Genomic DNA, 22,251 nt, shown 5'->3' on the forward strand with positions numbered 1-22,251 from the left:
AGCCAGAGAACAAAGAGGAACCAGAACCAAATAACCAATAGAAGCAAAGATTTATATCATTCTCTAATGGAGATCAAAGTATGATGCTATTTTTATTTTCATCATTCAGATCAACAGAACTATACAAGTCGCAACAGGGATAGTGCTTGTACAGCATAACAATGATAAACAATGATAGATTCCATAATTAGATATACGAAAGTGCTGCTACCCCTAATAATAACTACTCCAAATAACAGAGAGGGATGTGAGTGAGGCCGACCTACTTTCTTCCAGTCTCCATTGTGAACACAATCAATTTAGAAGTTATAAATACAATACACAATATGAAATGAATCCAGTTTAATCAATAAATCAATAAAAATCTAAACTTGGGTGATGGTTTCGGTTGGCTCCTTCTTCTTTTTCAAGTATTCATCCATTTCATTCAACCAAAGATCAGCAAACTCACAGTGCTTCCATGCCTCGAACCATGGCCCTCCCCGAGTATAATGTATGGCCTTCGGGTAAGTAGCGGAATCACCTTCCACCACCTTGTTATGCCCCTCCAGAAAGTTCCAAACAAAGGGAACCGACCCAATTTCCTCATCTTCGAGCCACTGAAACCTGTGGAGGAAAGCACCCGTCTGGGTATTGACGAGGTCAGGGGTGAGAATGCGATTCTTGGGATGACCGCAGTTGTACAAAACCATGGAAGACCAGTTCTTTCTGGGATAAACGGTCTGGACAGCCCCGTCCATCTTGGTGGTCTCCTTGGGGGTGTAGTCGTGCTGAACGCACATAATGGCGTACTTTTCGTCGACCAAGTCGGCGAGCTCTTTAATGTCGGAAAGGTAGAGGAAATCGCAATCGACGAACATGGCCCAGCCTTGGTAGTCGGCGAGAGAGGGAGTCAAGAAGCGAGTGAAGGAGAACTCGGTGCTCTCGAGCGGGTTTCTTTCGCGCCAATACAGGGCTTTCTTCCTCAGATCGGACTGGACTATGGGGATGATTTCGACGGGGATTGAAGAGTGCTTCAAGATCGAGTGGCGACATACCTGGTAAGCAATGTCTTCGCGGGGATCGTAGCCGACGAAGATCTTGAATGGCGTGGGATGAGACTGAGAACCCATTGATTGGATTGGATCGGATCAGATCTGGGAATTGAGATCTGAGAGAGAGAGGATCGAATGAGCGGTGGTGGGAATGGAATTGGAAATCTAATTTATAAGAGAGACAAAGCTCATAAAGACGCGGTTTTTTTGATAATTTTGGACACTAAATTTGCTCATTGTTTCATTGCTTCCTTTCTCACTCGGCCTGAGCCAACAGTTTTTATTTATTTAATTTCATTTTTATTAATTTTTATTCTCTATTTTTTGGTTCATATCTATATGGAGCTATTTTATTTTATAAAATAATTAAAATAGACTCCTAAATTCGATTTTGATCAAAGTTTTTTGAACTAAAATAATAAATAATTCATGGGTTTATACTTTTTTAGACCCTAAGTTTTGTCTCATTACTTGTTTAGACTATGTGTTTTGACAAATTACTTTTTCAACCCTGTATTTTCTAAAATAGTTCAAATAGACCCCTAAACCCAATTTTGATCAAAGTTTTTTGAACTAAAATCACAAATAATTCATCAAACTAACAACTCAGAATAAAAATATAGTCATTCTGCCTAAAAACGATGTTATTATACTCATTTTTTTCATCAAAATCAGGTTTAGGGACCTATTTGAACCATTTTTACCAAACACAGGGTTTAAAAAATAATTTATCAAAATACAGGGTCCAAACAGGTAATGAGTCAAAATACAGAGTCTAAAAAGTTATAAACTCATAATTCATCAAACTAACAACTCAACAAAAATACAGTCATTCTGCCTAGGAACTGTATTGTTTCATTCAATTTTTTGTTGATCAAAATCAAGTTATGGGCCTATTTGAACTATTTTACAAAACACAGGGTCTAAAAAATAATTTATCAAAATACAGAATTCAAACAAATAATGAAGCAAAACATAGAGTCTAAAAAGTATAAACCCAAAAATATATAATAAAAAAATATGATTTGGATTTTGTGTATTTTTTTTTTCTCCAATAGTAGTGTTGACTCGTGGAAAATATGTTGGCATTATTAATTATTATCTTTTTGTGAAAGATTTTGATTATTTATTTGTTTTGGTACCAATTGGCTAGATGTCTTCACCAAGATCTATGGTGTAGCATGAGGTGGTACAATGTAAGCAATTTGAGAGATCTTTTGACCACCAAATGAGGAAACATAATTTGGCCTTATTGTTAAACCCATATTTTCTAGCACAACATCTTTTAATATTGTAGGAAAATTAAGAAAAGTAGCTAAAGGAATAGTTAAGAATTAAAAACTCAAATTACTAAATCCATATTTTGGTGTAGTAAGTTACATTCCTAAACTACGAGAATTGTTAAAGGACACCAACAAGGAGTGATATATCACTATTAGTAAAATCTAATATCAAGTCTCACATATTTTAATTTAAAAATTATTATGAATAATGTTAATCAATTATATGGAGTTACCTCTTATAGTGTTTAACATATTAAAATGTCAAATAACAACATTCCTAAAGGGAAATTTCCATTTATATGCTTGATAAAAGTTATAATTACAAAAAAATGCTAGGCATATTAAAAATTACAAAATAATGCTATATTTTGGCACTTTACCCAAAATGCCCTTTCCACTTCTTCGACCTTGCTCGATGGTGGTTCGATGGTGCTCGATGCCAGCTCGATGAGACCTTCAAAATCATGATTTTTCATGAAAAATGACTTTGCTCGATGGTGGTTCGATAGTAGTTCGATGGTGGTTCGATAGTGCTCGATACCAGCTCGATGAGACCTTCAAAATCATGATTTTTCATGAAAAAATGACTTTGCTCGATGGTGGTTCGATGGTAGTTCGATAGTGGCTCGATGGTGCTCGATGCCAGCTCGATGAGACCTTCAAAATCATGATTTTTCATGAAAAAATGACTTAGCTCGATAGTGGTTCGATGGTAGTTCGATAATGGTTCGATGGTGCTCGATGCAATTCTTGTAAGAGACATAATTTTTCACTCGGGTGTCCGTTTGGGGTGATTTTTTTTTTATTTTGGGTATTTTTTCAATATCTACACGTTGGACATGTTAATATGAATATTTGTGAAGTGTAACACTTGTAAAAATACAAAATTGCAAACATACCTCATGTTTAAGACATCTTTTGGTATATTTTTAAGTTTTAAACTTCCCAAATGTGCATATTAACATGTTAAACGTGTAGATCTTGAAAAAATACCCAAAATAAAAAAAAAATCACCCAAAACGGACACCCGAGTGAAAAATTATGTCTCTTACAAGAATTGCATCGAGCATCATCGAGCACCATCGAACCACTATCGAACCACCATCGAGCTAAGTCATTTTTTCATGAAAAATCATGATTTTGAAGGTCTCATCGAACTGGTATCGAGCACCATCGAACCACCATTGAACTACCATCGAACCACCATCGAGCAAAGTCATTTTTCATGAAAAATCATGATTTTGAAGGTCTCATCGAGCTGGCATCGAGCACCATCGAACCAGGTCGAAGAAGTGGAAAGGGCATTTTGGGTAAAGTGCCAAAATAGAGCATTATTTTGTAATTTTTAATATGCCTAGTATTTTTTTGTAATTATAACTTTTATCAAGCATAAAAATTGAAATTTCCCTTCCTAAACTACCCATTCTTCCATTATATAATAAGGCCTGTCATTATACAAATAAATGTGCATTACCTTCTCATGCACAATATTTAGGAAAATTTACATATATTATTGTTTTTTGGATTTTATTTTTATTATATTTACATATATGTTGTTTTTTATACTATTTTTTTGTTTTTTAATACCTATATAACCTTTTTTTCTTATCAGTGTGTAATAAATTAAATTATATACATCATTTTTTATTATATTTTTAATTGATGACAATGGACTTATGAAACTAATTCTCTCTCTCTTCTATCTCTTCTATGCAACTTTAAGAAAAAAATTCGCCCACACCGTCGATCGTTTGGTCTCAAGGGTGGTATCATTGCGACCTACTTTTTAAGGTGATCATTTTAATATGTGAGAAGCATAGGTTTGCTTGCCGTCGCTGGAGAAGATGAATATAATTTATAACGTCCTACTTTCTTAGAGTCGTTACTAAGTGAGTTTAAAACGTGCAATTAACTCGCTAATCGAGATTTCAAGGCAAAAGTGTGATTAAACCATAATCAGAGTCTTATATTTTGAAAATAATCTCATTCATTGAAAAAATAAAGCATTTAACATTTGGGATCCCAAAATACTGTTTAGAAATATTTACAATTCAAAAATATAACTAAATTCGGTTAAACGACAAAATCTAGGTTTAGTGCAACCATTTCCCAAAATTTGGCCTTATTGTTAAACCCATATTTCTAGCGCAACTTATTTTAATATTGTAGGAAAATTAAGAAAAGTAGCTAAAGGAATATTTAAGAATTAAAATATGAAATTACTAAATCTATATTTTGGTGTAGTGAGTGACACTCTCAACTACGAGAATTGGCATCATTGGTGTTCAACACCATGAGGAGATAGCATAATGTTATTGATGAAATCTAATATCGAGTTTCACATATTTTAATTTAATAATTATTATAGGTATTGTTAATCAATTATAAGGTGTCAACTCTTGTGGTGTTAGACACCTTAAAATGTTAAATAACAACATTCTTAAACTACTCATTCTTCCATTATATAATAAGGCCTATCACTGTACAAATAAATGTGCATTACCTTTTCATGCACAATATTTAGGAAAATTTACATAATTGTTTTTTGGATTTTATTTACAAAAATGACATAATTTATTATATTTACATATATGTCGTTTTTTATACTTTTTTTTGTTTTTGTTTTTGTATACCTATTTTTGTAATACAAACATATAACCTTAATTTTTTATTTTTTATTTTGAACCGTGTGTAATAAATTAAATTATATACATCATTTATTTATTATATTTTTAATTGGTGATATTATTTAAGGTGATCATTTTGATATAGTGTGTAATAGGACTTATGAAACTAATTCTCTCTCTCTTCTATACAACTTTAAGAAAAAATTTCGCCCACATTGTCGGTCGTTTGGTCTTAAGAGTGTTATCATTGCGACTTACTCTTTAAAGTGATCATTTTGATATGTGGGAAGCATATGTTTTTTTGCCGTCATCGGAGAAGATGAACATAATTAAAAAAATTATTTTCTACTTTGTTTATAAAAAAAAAAACAAAATGTGTTGTATTTAAAAATTAACTATGTAGTTGCTTTTTAATTTGGTTAACAAAAATTTATAATAGAAAACCAAAGGTGTTGTTTGGTAACTATTAAAAAAATAGTTTTTATTTAATTAATTAAAAATTTGACAATTAAATATAAAATATGTTTGGTAACTCTATTTTTATTTATTATTTATTTAAATTTTAATTAAAATTTATTAAATTTTGAAAATAGAATTTTTTTCACTTTGAAATTTTTTTTAAACCGTTTTCGACTTTTCCTTTTTTTTTTTTTTCTTCTCTTCTTCAAATCAACACTTTATATTGTTAAACAAAAAATAAAAATAAAAGTTATCAAACGCATTTATTATTTTTTGATTTTAAAAATAAAAAATAATAATTACCAAACATATTTTTATTTTTAAAAAATAAAGAAACAAAAATAAAATTATATTTCCATTTTTGTGTTTAAAAAATTCAAAAACAAAATTTTTACCAAACACAACCAAAGTGTGTGTTTTTTTATTACAATTCAAAAGTAACTTCTAAGCTTCTTTTTTGTTTGATTGATAAAAGAAACACTATGTGTAATGTCCTACTACTCAGGGACTGTTACACTGTGTATTTTAAATAGTGTTAGAATCGCTAAACAAGTCATTTGGTCATAACAGTGTAACTAAATGTGATTAACGGTTAAATTTTTTTTGTCAAAGGTACCGTCGTTTCATTAAAACGTTTACCTCATACATGGGATCCCAAATTACATTTAAAATGTTAATTACAGTGAGAAAGTTACAACTTGCTGACCTAAGCGGCAAAATAGGGTTTGACCCTAGTTCCTCTTTAAACCCTCAGTCGTAGTGATCGAGCAGCTGCATATGAACACATCGTCATCTAAGCTCTCCAACTCAGGGATGGTCAAACTTTCTTTTCCCTTTACATGCACCATATAGCATCCGTGAGCCAAGACTCAACAAGAAAAACTTAAACATGATCATAAGTGGTTAATAACATGTTACCAAATCATAATAAGCATACCTAGTTGTAATAACCCTACTCATGCATGCATACCATCCATAAAAATGACTACAATGTCATATGGCCAATAGCCCAAGATAACCATCAATGAACATATCGGGGTCCAATGCCCAATATACCTAATTATGGGATCATACGGGGGCTCAGCGCCCAAACACATGATTAATAAATCATACTGGCTCAATGCCCTAGGATATGGGACTAATGAGTCATCCCGGGCCCCTTTGACCTATCCTTTGTATAACAAGCCTTGGAGCTGGCCCAACGTACCTGGCGCTAAGTTTTCCCCGACTGATAGGTCGGTCAAGCGTATGATGCGCTTCTGGTTAGACATAACCATATCGACCAGCGCTCAACGCACTATAGTCGTCCTTGACTCATAAGTCAATGCTTTTCGACCAGCACTCAACGTGCTAAGTCCATCCTTGACTAATAAGTCAATGCTTTACGACCAATAAGTCAATGCTTTACGACCAACACTCAACGTGCTAAGGCCATCCTTGACTAATAAGTCAATGCTTTACGACCAATACTCAACGTGCTAAGGTTGTCCTTGACTAATGAGTTAATGTTGGGGCTCAGCCTTAGGATATGGGACTAATAAGTCACTCTGGATCCCATCGCCATATCCTTTGTATAATCAGCCTTGGAGCTAGCCCAGCGTACCTAGCGCTCTAGTTTTCTCACGACCAATAGGTCGGTTAAGCGTATAATGCGGTCCTGGTTAAGCATAACTATCTCGACCAGCGCTCAGCGCGCTATTGCCGCCCTTGACTAATAAGTCAATACTTCACGACCAACACTCAACGCTATTGTCGTCCTTGAATAATAAGACAAGCCTTTCTCAGTAAGATAATGCAGACCTGCATATATCATATATCAAATATCCAAGTACAAAGCATTCAGCATGCTTAATCAACAATCCCAAGCATCATCATAATCATGCACATTCTCAGGCGTTCATGCCCTATTCATATTCCTATTCAATAATTCGGGGCAAGCCATAATCACATGTATCACATACTGGGTGTAATTTTCTTACCTTTGGTCCAAACATAGGTTACCAGTGAACGACCCTCGAGCACGATCCATGTTTCGAGCCCCTAGCGATAACCTAGTCACAACCTAGTATAGAATCCCGTCAATAACAAATAAACACAGGCTTCCGGACCGAGTCCTAGTCTTCGGGACCTCGAACTCTACTAAACTTGGTAGTAGGATTGATCCCGAGCCCTTAGGTTTGAATTCCTGTCACTAAAAGCTCATTTTGGTCAAAGTTGCCCATGCATGTCACGACTTGCCCTTAAGGGTCGCGACATGCCCCCAGACAGAAACTCCCTTGTCTGAAATTCTAATCAATTCTCAAAACCATAATCCAAACCCCCAAACATTAACAACACATTAACACCATCAAAACCCAAGTCTATCTCACTCAAAAACCTCCATCAAATTATTAATCCAATACCTTGAACTTCAAGCTCAAGAACACTATAAAAACAGGGCATAATTTACTTAAATCCAGAATTGAAGCTTACCTCAGCTGGGATTGTATCCTCCTAGCTATAACTAAACTACCCCAAGGGCAAGCCTTGAATTTCCTTAGCTTTCCTCCAAAGTTCAAACACCAATGGTAGAGAGAAAGAGAGAGAACGATAGAGAGAGAGAGAGAGAGAGAGAGAGTATTCCAATAGTCCATTTTGAGGTTTCCTTCAGCTGAATAAACTGTTACTTAAGTGTCTGTTTTGGCACAAAATGACCTAAATGCCCCTATGGCCAAATTCATCTCTCACAGCCCCTCAAGGGTAAATTTTTCATTTGCCACTTATCTCGTTAATCATAATTAACATTTTATAATTCCCGTTACTCAAATAATTACCAAATAATTTCCTCATTACCTGATCCCGGTAATGTACTAAGTATCCAAGTGGTTTATAATGGTCCCTTGATTCTAAATTTTGTTAGCTGGCTTTATAAATACATTTATGTTCAAATGACTTGATTAGCAAATCTTGCACTATTTTAAACATACAGTATAATAGTCTTGGTTACCAAGGTGTTATAGTATACTAAAAGTAACTTTTGATGATAAGCTATATAGTAATTTATTATACTTTAATGTATCTCATTAATTAAAAAAACACAAGTTTGAAGGTAACATAAAAATATCTTATATAATGAGACAATATAATAATAATATAACCTTAAAAAATCTAATAAATATTTTAAGATGTAAAAGTTACAACAAATAAATTCTGGAGGTAACCAAAATCTATATGAAATAATATGCTCTAAAAACAAACATTTTTGTAAAAAAGTTACAAATTGGTAACTTATCTCCAATATAAGTAACCAAAATGCTACTTTTGAAAACCCAGAAAAATGAAAAGTTTGAGATTTCAGGAATGTCTCCAATTCATGTATATTTTTATTAAATCCGGTATTTTTTGATGACGTAGTGTTTATCGAGTTTTTCAGAAACTAGAATTATAAAAGATAAGAGAGCTTTAAAAGAAAGGATTTAGAAAATGCAAGTAACGTTTTTACGTGGTTGGGGAGTTAATGAGCCTTAGTCCACGAGTCAATTGTATTAGAGCTTAGAAAGCTTTTTACAATGGAGTTTTCTGCAAGTTTGAGCAGAGTAATTGCTTACAAGAAAAAATCTGGGATCCCCCCCCCCCCCCCCCCCTTCAATGCACCACCATGCATATTTATAAGCAAGCGAGTGCACTGGGCTTGGACCGGGCTAATCCGGGCCCAATAAGGGTGTAAATATTATTTGTTCTCTGATGGAGGCTCAATACAAAAGATTGAAATATAAAACATATATTAACCAAGGCCCATTGGGCCAGCCCAAACATGATCACAGTATAAGACTCGCGACAAACTGATGCTTCATTCTAGGTGTTATGGGCTACGAGGAAGATTCAGGGGACAAGATTTGTCAAAGTAGTGGCGGCGCAATTCTGAACCAACGGCGTACATTCCCGAGTTAGCCTCATCTACAGGTTACTTATGGGGACACGATTCCACGCTTTTTGGGATAATGTCAGTATCGATGATACTTTATCACGCCAAACTCGGCCAACCGATCCAGGTCCGTTTACCAACGTCCCTCTTCATTTACTAGGGTCCCGGTTCGTTTACCAGGACCCGGGTTCATCCACAGAGATCCCGACCTAATCCCGGACTTGGGAGCCACGACCTCTTTTACTGCATCTCGGGAGACATCCCGGTACGCGGTCCCGGGTTTATGCAGCATGCCTCGGCGATGGTCCTAGCTTACACTTCCGGATGCCCTTTGGGCCTTGCCGAGACTTGGACTGCCAATATTCGTTCTCTTCGTCTACTGGGACCGATCTGGGCTTTTAACTCCCTGGAAGGCGGCCCATAACTTAGAGTGTGGATCCGTATACTTGGGGAGAAACGGGGATAACACATACCAATGTATTTTTGTAAATAAAATTTTGTAGGTGATTTTTGTAATTATTTTATGTTATATATATAATTATAAATATCCCATTTATTTATTACAAACTTTATTTTTTTTCTTTATAAATACATTTATTCTAAAAAAATTAAAAATTATTTAAAAAAAAATATTAACCAAACATATTTTTGAAAAGTGAAAACTACAAAATTGTGTTTATGAGGGGAAAAAAGCATTCTCTTACTCTTACAATGATATGTATGGACTAATTAATTAAAATTAGTATAATTTAACTTCAAACTACATTCTCATGTAATTTCAGGGTCAGTTATGTAATTTCATCTTCTTTCTTTGCCTTTGCAGCGGCAAAATTCAAATTGTCGGTATCACGATGGGTGGCGCAACCAAAGTCTCTGAACTGAACCATCTTCTTCGAAGTATATCCAACATCAGCAATGGCAGAATTCCTCGACCCACTACCACCATAGCTGTAACCAACGCAATCCTCCAAACTCTAAACGCGGGCAACCTCTCTAAAGCCGTCTCAATCCTCTTCGATTCCCCGGTACCCTTTCCTTACTCTGTCTACGCCCGTCTCTTCCAGCTATCTTCTTCAACTCGCGCCATTGTAGAGGCTCGAAAGATTGAATCCCATTTGGTCACTTTCTCATCCGACCCCCCTGTCTTTCTCTTGAATCGCGCCATAGAGGCCTATGGTAGCTGTGGCTGTGTTCGTGATGCCCGCGAGCTGTTCGACGAAATGCCATTTCGAAATGGGGGCTCTTGGAATTCCATGTTAACGGCTTATTCAAAGAACCGTTATGATAAGGAGGCCTTGTTATTGTTTTTGCGCATGAATAGGTCCGGTGTTTTCGCTAATGAGGTTACATTTGCGAGTGCTTTAGGTTCATGTGCTGAATTATTGGCTCTGTATCTTTCCCGACAGATTCATGGGCTCACTTTAAAGTATGGTTTTGGTAACAATATAATTTTGGAAACATCACTTGTTGATGTGTATGGGAAATGTTGGGTTATGAGTGATGCACGGATGAAGTTTGATGAGATTCATAACCCCAATGATGTTTCTTGGAATGTTATTGTAAGACGGTATCTTGAAATGAATGATGGTAAGGAAGCAATTTTCATGTTTTTCAAGATGTTTCCTACCGCTGTGAGGCCCTTGAGCTTTACCTTTTCTAATGCACTTGTTGCTTGTTCAAGTATTTCTGCACTTAGGGAAGGTATTCAAATTCATGGAGTGGCAATTAAGATGTGTTTTGATGTTGATGAGGTAGTTTCTTGCTCCCTAATCGATATGTACATTAAATGTGGGAAATTGGAACGTGCTTATGCAATTTTTGATAAGCCCAGTGCGAAAAATTTGGTTTCTTGGACTTCGATTGTATGGGGTTATGCGATTAACGAGAAGACACAAGAGGCAAGGGAACTCTTTAATGACATGCCAGAACGTAATTTGATTTCATGGAATGCGATGTTGGCAGGATATATTCGTTCGTTGCAGTGGGAAGAGGCTTTGGATTTTTTACATTTAATGCGAACAACCACTAAGGACATAGACCATGTCACTATTGGGTTGGTATTGAATATTTGTGCTGGTCTTTCAGACGTTGAAACAGGCAAACAGGTTCATGGGTTTGTCTATCGACATGGTTTGTTCTTCAAGCTCAATGTTAGCAATGCCCTTCTTGACATGTATGGTAAATGTGGGAACTTGACAAGTGCACGGGTTTGGTTTTTCCAAATGAGTCAATTGCGGGACAATGTTTCTTGGAATACTTTATTAACTAGCTATGCTTGTCATGGCCGGAGCGAGCAAGCTTTGACAATCTTCTGGGAGATGCAATGGGAGACACAACCAAGTAAATTTACTTTTGCAACCCTTTTGGCAGCTTGTGCAAATATTTTTGCTTTCGAGCAAGGCAGACAAAGTCACGCTTTCATTATCAGGAATGGTTACGAGATAGATATTGTGCTTGCAGGGGCTTTGGTTGACATGTACTCCAAGTGTCGTTGTCTCGACTATGCCGTCCGTATTTTTGAAAGAACATCTTCACGGGATATAGTTTTATGGAACTCCATAATGTTAGGATGCTCCCACAAAAGAGGTGCAGAAGTATTTAAATTTTTTGTCTTAATGCAAGAAGCAAATGTTAAGCCAGATCATGTCACCTTCCAAGCCATTTTGACTGCTTGTTTGCATGAAGACCTAGTTAAATTGGGTGGTCAATATTTTCATTCAATGAGCACCAACTATGGTGTTATACCACGACTTGAGCACTATGAGATTATGATTGAACTTTTCAGTCGCTCCAATCAAATGGACGAGCTTGAAATTTTTGTAAAAGAAATGCCATTTGAACCCACAATTCCAATGCTAACAAGAGTGTTGGATGCTTGTAGAAAACATGGGTGCATGAGGTTGGGAAATTGGGCTGCAGAACGACTAGCTGATTTGAATCCTTCAAGTGAACTTCAGTTTGAGATAAAGGACGGTGTTAGACAATTATCATAACAAAACATTGTTCAGAAGAGTGGGATTTACTAACCAGGAACCAATTTGTTATCAGTTGACTTGCATTTTGGGGTCTAAATTTTGGACTCCTGATTTTATAAATGCTAGTAATTGTGAGCACATGCCATGGTTTATGAACATAGTGATTCAAGATGCGTCTCAAGGGAATCAAATACTTGCCAACATCAATCAATACAGCCTATTGCAGGCTAAGTAAAAGTGAGCATGCCACAGTAATATAGGGAACAACATTATTGCCATTGTGGTGCTGTAGGCTGCAGAAGAAAATTGGGTGTAAGACCAAACAAACCGAAAATGTCATCAGATGCTGCATCGAAACTAGTAGCATGCCAGGTTGCTGTGTCCTCTCCCAAATCAAAGGCAATTCTATCTGCAAATGATGTATGTATTTGGTTTTAATTACCTTTTTCTTTCAAATTCTTGAAACATTTGGTGAAAACTGCATCCCATAGATTTTCAGATTGGAAATTGGCTAACCCTTGTTGGGGAATGTTTTTGGTTTGAGAGTCGCACAAAAGATAATGTTTGTTATGTGGTGGTCCATACATGTAGATAATGTCTTGGCTTTTGGGAAACAATTTTAAGAGTACATTAAAATGATTGGATGGTGTCAGAAATTCTACAGCCTGGAAGGCTTGATATATTTGTGCAGGTGGAATTCTTTTCATTTTTTTTAAATGCATGATATCAAGTTAGTAACTTTTTTGTAATCCACTGATCAGAGAACAATTAAGGTATTGCCATCCTCTTCCCAATTTAATACTAGACATACCTAGTCTCATTCACCGAAGTTGAAATATAACCTTAATTTTTCAATTAAGGCTTAAGTGTTGATTTCAATTAGCTCATCTTCTTCGTCAGATATTCGGTGCATTTTTTGCTTGGTGGAATGTAATTCTGTAATTATTTTTGGAAAAGGTTTACCAGAATGGAGACCTGCATATAGGTTTGTCATACATACGATTGTTCAGAAAAAAGCATTTGTTGTAAATTTTCGTTGTTAGTAACACCTTATTTTGTATCTCAGGAAGTTCTCAGCATGATCTTAAGCAAGGAACTTGTTCTTACAAGTGCATTGGTCCAGTGGTTATGACAAGTCACCCTATGGACACTAGGTATTTTCCTTTCAGAAGGCTAAGCTGCATTAGACTTTGTTATGGGACCTGACCAATGTTGTAGCAAGGGATAGCTATAAAACTGCATTGGTGAACTTATCATAGTTTTTCTTGGACACTAAAAGAAAAGAAACTGTTACATTTTTTTTTTCTTTCTAATTTTGTTTCAGATCATGTATGAAGATGGTGTTAGTGATTTTCTTGACATGTCAAAGGTGGACTGGGAACTTTTTCCTCGTGCTTTGAGGATTGAAGGCTCTGTTGAAGCAAATACGTCATGGATGAATGATATGTAAGTTTGAGTTCATATCACTCTGTGTTGAGCACTCTATTTTTGCTGGAATAGCATCAACCCAAGTTTGTGAAGCTTGGTTTAGGCACATGGATCTCTCCTGTAGGAATGTAGGCTTGGAGAATTTGTAACAATGTACCAATATTGATACCCTGTTGCTGTAGTTTCAAGTGTATTTTTGTCCTTGAAGAATGGAAGGTGAAAAGTAAAGAACAGAGAAGATTTAGTCAAAACTATAAAGTAGTCATTTTCTCCCTCTTGTTTCAACTTCCAATAAAATATGCTTAACACAAGTAAAGATAAAGTAAGCAATGCAAAGGCATTCTCTTACAAAGACATGGATTAATCAATTACGTATAAATCAACTTGAAACTACCTCACTCTGCTAACTAAGCTATCAAAATTCAGATCCCCCCTATACTTTAATGCAAAATAAATTCCATACTCTGAGCCCCTGCATTCTTACATGGGCTTGTCATCAGCTTGGAAATTCTGTTCCGACTGAATAACATTAGTATCGGCACTTGAAGTCTCCACTTTAGCCACATCAGTAGAATTAGTTAAAGCCCCCTCAGAAGAGATTGGAGGAAGAGTCCCACTATTGCTTTGATTGGAATCTGAAACTGTTGACTGCCCATTTTCAACAACATTGGTCAAAGAACCACCTTCACCAGCAGAAACTTTTTCTGTTTCACTTTGAGGCATTTGGTGCATCTCATCTTGGGGGTTCACCAAAACAGTTTCAGTACCCAATTGTTCAGAAGCCACTACCAATGCATCATCAGTTCCCACATTGCACTTTCCTGCATTATTAACTTCAGTTTGGTTTGCCCGATTCCCGGAGAATTTTTTCTTAAATGTTTTCTTCCTAAACCGTGCCTTCTTTGGCTTTGGAGAGCTCAGAGGCTCCTCAACCTTGGCATTTGACTCGATGCTTCGTTTCTTGCAGGGAAGCACAGTCAACTGAGCATTTTCAATTTGTTTATTGTAGGACTCGGAAGCACTTGACTGGATAGCTAAAAGTGCAGTTCTGGCAGCTTTTATCTCAGCCTCTTTTTTCGTTCTAGCCGAAGCACCAATATATCGAATTCCCCCAATCTCAATGGAACATGAAAATAGGGCTGCTCGGCCGGGGGCTTCATCTTTCTGACATTGATATAAAGGGATAGCATAGTTCATCTTTTGTGTGTACTCCTGCAGCAGATTTTTGCATAATCCAGTTTCATGCTGGAAAAGCACACAACACAGTCAACAAATTACATCAGTAGAAAAAACAAAAGTAAAATTCCAAATCAACAATCATGAATGCACTCCCGAGGGCTAAAAATAAATGTTTCCGCAAATATCATATTGGCAAAGAAGAAAACCAAATAAATAAAACGTAAAAAACGCTTCTTTTTTCTTCTTCTTTTCCTTAGGAGAAGAAATACAGCCATCTTATCTGATCTAAATTTGTTATAGCTTTCACATGAAGCTGAAACATTAAAGGCAGTAACAAACAAAAAAACTGAAAAAACAGGCACCATAAACTTCAATCTCTAGGTTTCTGACCCCACAAAAATAAAACTCTTTTCTCAAAACTAAAAGACTCACTAACAAGATCTACAATAATTGGTCATGTGCAGGGTTAACTCAGTTCTATTTCTTTGCTACACCCCAAAACAGAATCATGCAAGGAGTTGGAAAACTAAAGAAAAGACATGGTCTGCTTTTCATTAACTGTGAGTTCAATCTACTCATTACTCATTCTTACACAATCCCACATGATAAATAAATCATTAAAATGATAGAAAACTACACTAGCGACGAAATGCAGCTCTCGGTCCAATTTGGTTAAAAATACAGAAAACTTACAACTGGTTGAGAAATGCATTGGTTGACATCACCACTCCCACCAGATTTAGCTAACTCCCTGAGAGCAACTTCAGCAGCTGACTGCTCGGCCGCCTTGCGGTTGGAAAACCCGGGCAAAGAATCATATCTGACATCATTTACAATCACAGTTGACTTAAAAAAGGGCTCATGGGAGGGACCTTCTTTCGTAGTCTCATACACAGGAGTACCTACTCCCACCTTTTGAGCATACTCCTGCAATCGGCTCTTGAATACATAGCAATTTGAAACACCTGACATTGAAATAAAACATGAAAAACCAATTTGGTTGGCATCTAAAAGAGTTGACACTTAAAAGAATGTACATCACCTGCTATACTCAGGTGAAGCTAAAAAAATTCTTACTTAAAAAGACATAAAATTCCCTGTAATATAACTAGATGCAACCTAAAGCTCACACCTTTCTTAGAGCCAATTAAATTAGATGAACCCCAGTAAGAACAATATCACATAGACTAAACCCAAAACAAATGTTATGAAAAAGGGCACTTTTTGCTTAATTAGAAACCTAGAATTCAGAAAAAGATACAAAAGGGAATAACAAGGTGTTTATGCTCATCACAAATACATGAAAAGTAAAATCACAGACATACAGAATATCAATAATTGGTAGTACAATAGAGTAGTATACCAGGAACAGGATTGGGAACTCTTAACATGGTCAGCTTATGGAAGCACGCACCACTCTACAAGTCTCAACAGGATTGTATAGGTGAGAAGACAATGCAAAGAAGTTGTTTCACTTTCATTGATGTTAGAATAATTCTGGGGCTGATCAGCTCACCACTCTCAATGTTTCCCACCTTTGATTTGCTCTAATTCCTCCAATTAAAGTAATAATTGGTGAGCGAGGGTCCTTGGTTCGTACTCATAAATGCCCAGGGGGATGCTGCCGTGCCGTGGAGTAGGCGAGGTTGTTCTCGCGCCGAGAGAGGTTGGAAGTGAACTGAGCCTGGGCGAGGTTGCTGGATTTGGTCGCCGTGATTGAGTTGAGAGAGAGCGAGAGCGAGAGAGAGAGAGAGAGAGAGTTGAAGAGGATGAAAAAGGTGAGACGCGGCAGAGAACAGTGGAGGGACCCTTGTATACTATTCCTATCCAATTCGGGCGAGCGGGTACGGGTTGCAAAATACCCGAACGTGACCGACCCGACCCGACCCGAACCCAGTTTAGTTTTCGGCTTAAGCGAAGGGAACCCTCAAAATTGCGTACTCGCCTCCAGCCCTGCCCACCCCTCCTCCACTCCCAACTCTTTCCAGCTCTCTCTCTACGCCAGTTCGTGGCCAGTCGCCGCCGTCTTCTCTGAAATCCGACAGTCGGAGAGGCCAGGTTCGTGTGGTCTCTTTTTCTTTTTCTTTTTTTTTTTCTCGCTCTTCAGTTTCTCTTGATGTTTTTCAGTTGTTGTTTCTTTGTTTGGTTGCTCAGAAATGTGAAACGATAAAATGCAAGTGCTGAAGGGTTTTATTAGGTTTGCAAATTTGAGTTTTTGCAGAACTGGAGATAACATTGATGAATTGAATTTGAGCCTCTCATGGTGCTAATTGTGTTTGCATTGATTTTAATTTGTTTTCCTTGTTACTATCATAATGACATTCAATCTGAAATTTGGTCAGTTGTAGTGGAAAACGAAGAAGAACCACCTTTTAAAGCTTTTAACTTTATTGTATATATATGAGTATTGCTTTGGTCAGGTGTCTTCTGGAAAAAAATTCACATGGAGCTTTAGAATTTCCATTTTGACATGAGTTATTGGGGCAACGTGAAAGACCATTTTGACTTCTGATTCAACTTCATGAAACTTCTTTTTCTTAATGTTTCTTATTATTTGTCTCATCTTTTCAAACAAGTACTAATTGATATTGTTAGACTTTAAGTTCATATATGATTAATCTGTGATTTACCTTAGCATTAGTTGTAGAACAACAAGTTGATGCTCTTAGAAACTGAGTTTGTCTGTTTTTATTCTGGAATTTAGAGGTTATGAGAGAATGGCCGCTAGTGGTTTGAAGGGCATTTTGGCTACTGTAGTTACCGTTGGAGTAACTGAAGCAAGGGCAAGGATATTTGGGCATGTTATTAACCCAACTGGCCAGAGATCTTCCCACAAGATCTTACGCAAGAAGCTCATTGGTGAGAAAGTTTCTCAATGGTATCCACATGATATCACAAAAGATGATCCTCTTATCATGGCTCGAAAAGAACAAGAGTAAGCTCTCTCCTGTCCACTTTGTAGATTCATACACAACTATTGTTTTCTTTTACACGCCTTTGCATCTGTAGGTAGTTCTAGCTATATGATGCATGGTTATTGTTTACTTTTTGTTATACAACTTGGAAAGCAAAGGTGCATTACTGAATTTATGAATTTTAACAGCAGTAACTTACTCAAAAGATGAAAAAGAAAATAGTTATGTGATAGGAATAACCTGCTCTAGTCACAGACAAAGCACACAGGAAACACAATGGAATAGAGAAACTGTTGGAAAGTTGTACTGATATCCAGGAATTTCTTCCCGATAATATCCATTTATAAGAGCTTAACTCCAGACCACCATACTCACTCACCCAGCTAGACATTTGAGCTTGGCGCTCAAAAAGTCGATAGGGGTTTTGACATTTGATTATTTGATGTCATGTACTCAATTGCCTATTTGTCGTTGATATCCAAAACTGTGATGTCCTTGAATCTTATGGTAAAAAAGGTCATCTCCTCAAAAACTCATTGCATGCTTTTATCTTTCTCCATAAAAACTTGTGTGATTTATTCTAGCAAATTGGCTTTGTGAATTTCTGATTTTGTGAGTTTTAGATCTCTGTTTAAATCATGATTAGATATATTCTTGCGTTTCTCTCATTTTAATGACAGTCTTGCTAAAGTTTCATAATTTGGAGATAACGAATGCTACTACTAGCTTCCCCTAACTCTTCAACGTTCTGTATTTTGTATTTGCCAGGCGCTTATCAAGACTTGAAATGTTGAAACGTCGAGGAAAGGGACCACCTAAAAAGGGTCAAGGCAAGCGTGCTTCTAAACGTAAATAGAAGTAAGATCTTGATGTTCTGATAAAATTGTTTCTCAACTAGTCTTTTGAATGAAAGACTGCTAAAAGGAGCATTTAAGAATTTTATTTTGATGCAATAACATAAGAATTTTGACGTTTCTATTTGAATCTTATCTTACCACATGTTTTCCCCGACTGTAGTGAAAAATTAGTGCAATATGTAATATCTAAGGGATTTCTGTAAGGTAAGAATTCAAGTTCGCACGTATTTATTATCAAGCCCTTTAGCCGATATAGATTACTCATATCTTTGAACTGTTGTTCAAGCATAACTTATATTAATATGATTCAATACACATCTTGATCCTCTTTGGCTCTGTGTATCAGTGAGAGAGGCGAGGTAATAAATTAGAAATATCGATCAAGTTTCAGCTTAAGCACAAACACATATAGAATTGGTATGAAGTTATTAAGCTTTGATAATTTACTTGAGATATCCCAGAGTTGGCTGAGTCCTAAATTTGAGAGGGATGGAGAGTGAGTGGGAGAGCCAAGAGGTAGATGGCTGGTTCACTGAGAGGCTGAGTAAGAGAGGAAGGGGCTGGTACATCTGGCTTTGTCATCACACCCAGTAGATATGTATCCAAGATGTGGTCCCTTAAGAAGCTGAAGATGATCATGTTTGGTAGAGCAGGTGGGTTGAGCAATCTGTCTGTTCCACAAAGGGGAAGTGCATATCTATCCATGTCTGGACATTTAATTTGTTAAGGTTTGAGGTTGACAAACAAGAGAATGCGAGACATCAGGCTCAGGAATCGACCTACCTTTTAGGCTGGTTTACATGATCACAGTAAGCATATAGGGAGGAAATATGTATAGGACTGAGTAAGAATCAGATCAACATTATGGTTTTCGACGAGGAACTACTGCATCTGTGTTTAGGTGCTTACCGACTCTTAGGTTTTCACCCATATTTTGGATTGGATGGTGTGTTCGTTGGTTCAAATTTTTCTAGGCATGCAGTTGGGTCAATCATGCATATATGGTGCATTCATACTTTCTATTGACCCCTCCCTTTTGCACATCACTCTGCTTCTTCGCCACAGTTATAACTATTTCACTACGAGTACCCTTATTATATATGTTTATATGCTATATATATGTACTTGTTCGATTGTTCTCATTTTGTAATTAATGTTTTTGATGAGATTATCGACTATAATATCTTTCATCACGATTTCCTTGTTTGCTTTAACATCTGCCAATGCTCATTGTGTATCTCTCAGTTTTCACCAACTTTTTTTCCCATGCCAACCTCTTGCTGGTTTGGTTAAGAAGCAACCATTTTGTAAGCCCTATAGTGTTGGTTACTAACCGATTCTACATGGTCAAAAATACAGAAATTTTAAGCATCGGTCAACATCTTCAACCAATACAAATAGATGACAGAAAAATAGTGTTTTGTAGTGGTGAAACAAGGTATATATTTTACAAACAAACTGTTCAAAAGGGATTAAACAAAAAGTTAAATGATCAACAAAGAAGAATTTAAGATAAATGCAACTGCTCTACTCTTAATAATATCTAAGTTTGTGTTCTGCCAGAAGCCTAGAAATGGAGGCTTCATTTTCATTCAGTACATGATTGATCTCTTCTTGGGATTTCATCACAGTTTTGGTATCATTTTCGGTTTCCCTGAGAATTTTTTCTTCTTCTTCTTGAAGAAGAACCGTGCCTTGTTTGGCTTTGGAGAGCTCAGTGACTTTTCAGCACTATTAGTTGACTCAATGCGTCGTTTCTTGCTGGGAATCACAGTCAAGTGAGTGGCGTTTTCATCACAAATAATATCATCTTAATTTAGCAGTACTACTTGATGAGTTGATAGCTAAAAGTGTAGAGTTGGCAGCTTTTATGCAGAACCAATATATTGAATCCCCCCAATCTCAATGGAACATGAATAAAAGGCCTTCACCCTTCTCATGATGTTGATATATAGGCCTAGAATAGTTCATCTTATGCGTCTACTGCTGCAGCAGAGTTTTGCATAATCTAGTTTCATGCTGATAAAATCACACAAAATTATTACATCAATACTCTATTAACAAAATTCTTTGCTTATAAAAAATTGAAAGACTCACTATTGGTTGAGAGATTATGCATTTGTTGGCACCACCACCACCACCAGATTTAGCCAACTCCCGGAGAGCAACTTCAGCCGCTGAATGCTCGGCCGCCCTAGGCGTCGTGGGAGGGACCTTCTTGCGTAGTCTCATACACAGGAGTTGGTACTCCTAGCTTTTGAGCATAATCGTGTAATTGGTTCTTAAATACATTGCAATTTGAAACACCTGACATTGAAATAAAACATGAACAATGAAATTCCGTATTTTAAGTTTATCAAGTGATTAGAATTAAACAACTTAATTAAATGCGGAATACTGATTAAGTTGTTTAAACCGATATCCGGTGTTGTTAACACAATTGTTATGAATGTTAAGACAGAAACAGAAAGAATTTTGTTATCCGAATGGTTGGAAGACTGACTTTGGCTTAGATGAGTCAAGGTATCACACGAGCATTTCTGTTGTCAAAATGTCAGCCTGTAACACCTATAACTACAAGAGTTTGAGTATCTAAATGCTACATTTTAGTAACTTTGCTACTTTTTCCGTAAAAAAAAATGGATATTTATAAGCATTGGGTATGTTTTGTGCAAATATCCATTTCTGAAATCAAGCTAGTTGGCTTATAGAGTAATAACGATTAGAGTGCCTTCGAATAATTCGGACCGGGCCGGGCCCGTATTCAATTTGTGCCAGGCCAGATCCACTTTCTATATTTGGGCTCATTTTATTATTGCAAAAAAATATAAAGATAAAGAATTAAACCCTCCCCCTTATCTTTAACAATTAATGGACTTACCACCAATCAAAATACATTTCTTTGTTTAAATTATAGTTTTAGATATTTTTATATAATTTTTAACAATACTTTACACAAAATTATATCAAAGATAATTATTAGAATTTGAATACCTACTAATAAATGCTAAAAAATTTAACTTACAAATCTTAAAATAAATTAATATAATTATAAAAATATAAATATTGAGAAAAATAAGACTTATATGATCATTTTAATTTATAGATAATTGACAAACAAAAATTTATTATCATTATTAATATCAAAATATCGGGTTTTTTATCGTGTCGTACTTTCGGGCTAGTTTGTTCGTGCTTTCGTGTTGTGCCTTCGGGCTTGTCGTGCTGTGCCGTGCTCAGGCCCATGTCGTGCCGTGCCGTGCCAATTTTCAATTCGTGTCGTGCTTGGCCCAAGCTCATATTTTTTCGTGTCGTGTTGTGCTCGTGCCTCCCGGACTTGTACCGGTTTCGTGCCGTGCCAGAAAACCCGACTCGTATTTACAGCTTTAATCACGATATATTCTTGTAATTCAGGCCCACTCTTTAATTACTCAAAATGAGAAGCATAAGTTCACTACTTTTACCATAATATAATTGGGAAACTAAACACATTCAATTAAATATTATATTATTTTGATGCACTTTTTTATATAATTAAAAAAATAATTGAAATAAAGTAGTGTGATACTTTTAATAGACCGAACATTAAT

The 22,251-nt window shown here is 36.2% G+C and overlaps 4 protein-coding genes across 4 annotated transcripts; 2 read left to right on the forward strand and 2 right to left on the reverse strand.

Annotated features, from left to right (window-relative positions):
- Window positions 1-67: 67 nt before the first annotated feature.
- LOC133834157 (protein CDI-like) lies at window positions 68-1,249 on the reverse strand. Its single transcript, XM_062263672.1, has one exon. It carries the CDS (start codon window positions 1,110-1,112, stop codon window positions 366-368), a length of 747 nt encoding a protein of 248 aa, XP_062119656.1. The 5' UTR covers window positions 1,113-1,249; the 3' UTR covers window positions 68-365.
- Window positions 1,250-10,158: 8,909 nt separating this feature from the next.
- Window positions 10,159-13,909, forward strand: LOC133777683 (pentatricopeptide repeat-containing protein At3g26540-like). The gene is made up of 3 exons (XM_062217370.1): window positions 10,159-13,267; window positions 13,349-13,436; window positions 13,607-13,909. The coding sequence occupies exon 1, from the start codon at window positions 10,159-10,161 to the stop codon at window positions 12,298-12,300; it is 2,142 nt and encodes a 713-aa protein (XP_062073354.1). The 3' UTR covers window positions 12,301-13,267; window positions 13,349-13,436; window positions 13,607-13,909.
- A 41-nt stretch (window positions 13,910-13,950) lies between these two features.
- Window positions 13,951-16,643, reverse strand: LOC133834158 (double-stranded RNA-binding protein 1-like). Its single transcript, XM_062263673.1, has 3 exons — window positions 16,253-16,643; window positions 15,583-15,854; window positions 13,951-14,955 (listed from the first exon to the last, which is right to left on the reverse strand). Exons 1-3 carry the CDS (start codon window positions 16,278-16,280, stop codon window positions 14,191-14,193), a joined length of 1,065 nt encoding a protein of 354 aa, XP_062119657.1. The 5' UTR covers window positions 16,281-16,643; the 3' UTR covers window positions 13,951-14,190.
- Window positions 16,644-16,796: 153 nt separating this feature from the next.
- LOC133834160 (uncharacterized) lies at window positions 16,797-18,788 on the forward strand. The gene is made up of 3 exons (XM_062263674.1): window positions 16,797-16,947; window positions 17,594-17,824; window positions 18,573-18,788. Exons 2-3 carry the CDS (start codon window positions 17,607-17,609, stop codon window positions 18,658-18,660), a joined length of 306 nt encoding a protein of 101 aa, XP_062119658.1. The 5' UTR covers window positions 16,797-16,947; window positions 17,594-17,606; the 3' UTR covers window positions 18,661-18,788.
- The last annotated feature ends 3,463 nt before the right edge of the window (window positions 18,789-22,251 follow it).

This window comes from Humulus lupulus, chromosome 5 (genome assembly GCF_963169125.1).
Source record: "Humulus lupulus chromosome 5, drHumLupu1.1, whole genome shotgun sequence".
Lineage (NCBI taxonomy): Eukaryota > Viridiplantae > Streptophyta > Magnoliopsida > Rosales > Cannabaceae > Humulus > Humulus lupulus.

Coding starts and splice junctions, on each gene's coding strand:
- LOC133834157 (XM_062263672.1), bottom strand. CDS start 1,112: ATGGGTTCTCAGTCTCATCCCACGCCATTCAAGATCTTCGTCGGCTAC.
- LOC133777683 (XM_062217370.1), top strand. CDS start 10,159: ATGGGTGGCGCAACCAAAGTCTCTGAACTGAACCATCTTCTTCGAAGT.
- LOC133834158 (XM_062263673.1), bottom strand. CDS start 16,280: ATGTTAAGAGTTCCCAATCCTGTTCCTG. Junction 15,855..16,252: donor AGTTCCCAATCCTGTTCCTG/GTATACTACTCT, acceptor TTTCAATGTCAG/GTGTTTCAAATTGCTATGTA. Junction 14,956..15,582: donor AATGCATTTCTCAACCAGTT/GTAAGTTTTCTG, acceptor GTGCTTTTCCAG/CATGAAACTGGATTATGCAA.
- LOC133834160 (XM_062263674.1), top strand. CDS start 17,607: ATGGCCGCTAGTGGTTTGAAGGGCATTTTGGCTACTGTAGTTACCGTT. Junction 17,825..18,572: donor ATGGCTCGAAAAGAACAAGA/GTAAGCTCTCTC, acceptor TGTATTTGCCAG/GCGCTTATCAAGACTTGAAA.